The sequence below is a fragment of the Morus notabilis genome, unplaced genomic scaffold (assembly GCF_000414095.1).
Source record: "Morus notabilis unplaced genomic scaffold, ASM41409v2 Scaffold290, whole genome shotgun sequence".
In the NCBI taxonomy this organism is placed as follows: domain Eukaryota; kingdom Viridiplantae; phylum Streptophyta; class Magnoliopsida; order Rosales; family Moraceae; genus Morus; species Morus notabilis.
This window is the reverse complement of record NW_010358749.1, coordinates 114,741-117,934: the sequence shown is the minus strand read 5'-3', so window position 1 is coordinate 117,934 and position 3,194 is coordinate 114,741. Positions and strand designations below refer to the sequence as shown.

General features: G+C 31.6%; 1 protein-coding gene across 1 annotated transcript in view; it reads left to right on the top strand.

Moving 5' to 3' along the window:
• The first annotated feature begins 2,780 nt into the window (after positions 1-2,780).
• Positions 2,781-3,194, top strand: part of LOC21393613 (zinc finger CCCH domain-containing protein 2) — a 1,563-nt gene continuing 1,149 nt past the window's right edge. The window contains exon 1 of the mRNA XM_024162439.1: positions 2,781-3,193. Coding sequence (XP_024018207.1) covers positions 2,889-3,193 — 305 coding nt within the window. The 5' untranslated portion in view covers positions 2,781-2,888. The remainder of the gene's footprint in view (position 3,194) is intronic.

Below are 3,194 nucleotides of genomic sequence, written 5' to 3'. Positions count from 1 at the left end.
TCCTTAGTGGACGAATTTTAAGAGAGAGAAAAGAGAAAAAAAGTTATACATGCGTTGATAGTGGTGGAAGACAAATTAACGAGTGAACAAATCTGATAGTTCTATATTAGAGCCCACACTTTAGGTCTTACAGATTTCAATGACTAAACAAGGAAGATTCGGGTTTTCTAAAAAGGCTTGGAGCTTGAATTGTTCGAGGTCAAAGAATTCAAGTTATCCGCTTAATCGTTCGCTAAAGATATATGTTTATAAATTAATAAGATTAACTTGTTATGTAAATTAATATATTTTATAGAGTACTTAAAAATTTTATAAAAATTTTTATTATATACGATCCGCACCAACACATTTTCGTGTCTGAAATCGTTTCAAAAATCATCACCGGTCTTGTGTGGACCGTTCATACAATTTTTTATATCAAATAAACGATTATGACGTGGAGCTGAACCAACAATCTAAAAATTGTCGGATTAGTCCGCTCTGGCAGTTTTACTCAAACCGTACACAACACTAGTTAATTTGTTTTGTTGGATTCTCTTATAGTTAACTTAAGTAGGTGAGATTACGAGGTTTTAGATGGGATTGCAACCTCGTTCATTTCACGAGTTTTTAGTTTTAAATTTTTATAATAAAAAATTTTTAAAAAATATTATATTTATTTTTTTTTGTTACAGTGAAAAATTTTTAAAAAAATGATACATCTCAACATTTTTTTTAAAACTCCGGATGTGTGGACGAGTGTTGCACTTTTTTCTTCAACTCTTTGCTTGCATGCTTTGAAAAGTTCTTCCACATTTTGCTCGCAATACTTTTACTTTAGCACTTGTTTGTTCTTAAAAAAAAAAGGAAAAAAAATCATGTAACAGATTGTTAGTATGTTATAGATATTGCAATACTTTGACAATATTTATTTATATTTGTAACAGATTGTTAGTATGTTATATATTTTCAAGTTCAACTTAATAGTAAGTTGAACTATTAGCATATTTATTTGTTTATTTTTGTAGAGAAAAATATTAAAAAAAAGTTTTTTGTATTGAAGGTCTCGTTCATTTCACCGATTCGAGTTTTTAATTTTAAAATTCTACAATAAAAAGCTCTAAAAAAATATCACATCTAATTTTTTCTGTTACAGTAAAAAATTTTTAAAAAATATCACATCTCAATTTAAATTAAAAACTCAAATTTTCAAAATGAACGAGGTCGAAATATTATTTACCTATTTAATAAATTTAAATTTTAAAAAACCTGTAAATTTCAAATAACAAATAAACTGGTACTAAAGGAGCGTGCCTAGGGCCTAGGCACGTCCATCATGCTAGTATTTCTAAGAAGGCTTTTTTTTTTTTTTGAATACGTTGTACTACCAATAGTACTTCGTCCAATAAAAAAATAATAAATGGCCATGCCCACGTGTTATATTTTTATTAAGGATCGAATTTCATTTACCGTTGAATTATCCATTTCAGCAATAATTTTCGTAACAGATTTCACACTTTTAAAAAATCCAACGCGCGACGATTTGGCTTTTTACATTGGTTTTTTTTTTTTTTTTTTTTTTTAAAAAGAAAATTCTGCCCCGTTTGTTTCAACCATCTAAATTGTTATTTAAAATTCAAATCGTAGTTTAAAATTTAAATTAATATTTAATAGGGAATAATTTAAATTATTAATAATGATTCAAACCTTAGATTTTAGATTCACCATCCTCTTAAATTCTAACAATCTTAATTTTTTATTTCAATGAAAACAATTTTAATTCTATATTTTCTCTCTTTTCAATTTCAAACTTAAAAATATTATAATTTTTTCGTTTTAATTTCGATTGAAATGATATTTTTTTTTCATGTGTTCATAATAAAGAGAGGAACAAAATCTCATACATATTACATATTTTTAAATATAATTTATAATGTGATTTTGTAAAATTTATTACAAAACTTTAATGATAGTTTTCAACACTTTATCCCAATACAGTTTGAATTTTATTTTTAATTCAAATTATAACTTATTTATATATTCAAATACCGATTCAAATCACAATTCAATACATCACAATTTAAATTGCCACAACTCAAACTAAATTAGCCATTCGAATCCTTCGATCAAACAAGGCCTATATTCATTAGAGAGTCGGAGAACATTACTCAAGTCAGTCCAAATTCATCGAAATACGCAAACATAGATTCAAGACAATTGTCCGAGTCTCAACATTTACATAATGGATAAACATACCAATTTAAAGGCAGCATATTAATCTACTTTGGCTTCGAGTACAATCCATTTAGAAGATACTCAATTTTTCCATTAATGATCAAAATGCACACTTTAATTCACAACACCCCAAAAGCCGAACTCCCATATCATCATCATAATATCCATAACCAAAATATCACTCCTCTTTATTTCATGTGACCTCTACATTTAATTTAACTCCACTATAAAATTCAAAACCCTTTTGTCATTCTCATTCTCTTTAAAAAAGAAAAAATTAAAGAAAAGCAAAAAAAAAAAAAACAAACAAACAACAAAGCAGAGAGAGACAAACAACGATGAAGAATGTAGTGTGAAGCTGCCACATACCCAAAATTGCATGCTGATCCCTAATACTATCAAGCCACGCTTCTCTTCGCCCATACTTTCTCTCCATCCTTGTCATCCTTTTCTCCCTCTCTCTCTCTCTCCCCCCCTCACTTTCTCTCTCCCCAACCACCCCCTATATATCTCACTCTTTGTTCCTACCTTGCTCCCCACCTCATCAGCACACCGCCATTCTCTCTCCTTCACTCTCATTCTTCTCTCCTCTACCGACTACACACTATATATACATATAGATATATAGATATTCTCATACACACATATATATAGATTGAGATAATATATATGACATGATGAGCAGCGTGTGTTCTGAGCAGCAAAAGCTGAGCCATTTTCTGAGAGAAATTGAAATCCCACCAAGAAAGCTTCTGACCGGCCGCCACCGCCAAGACCTCTCGGCCGCCGCCGACATGTTTTCCGACGAGACCATGCTTCATAAGTACAACAACGCCGGAGACTCTGACTCCGACTCCGGAGACGACCCCTACTCCTCCGACCACTTCCGGATGTACGAGTTCAAGGTGCGGCGGTGCACCCGCAGCCGCAGCCACGATTGGACCGAATGCACCTTCGCCCACCCGGGAGGGAAGGCCCGC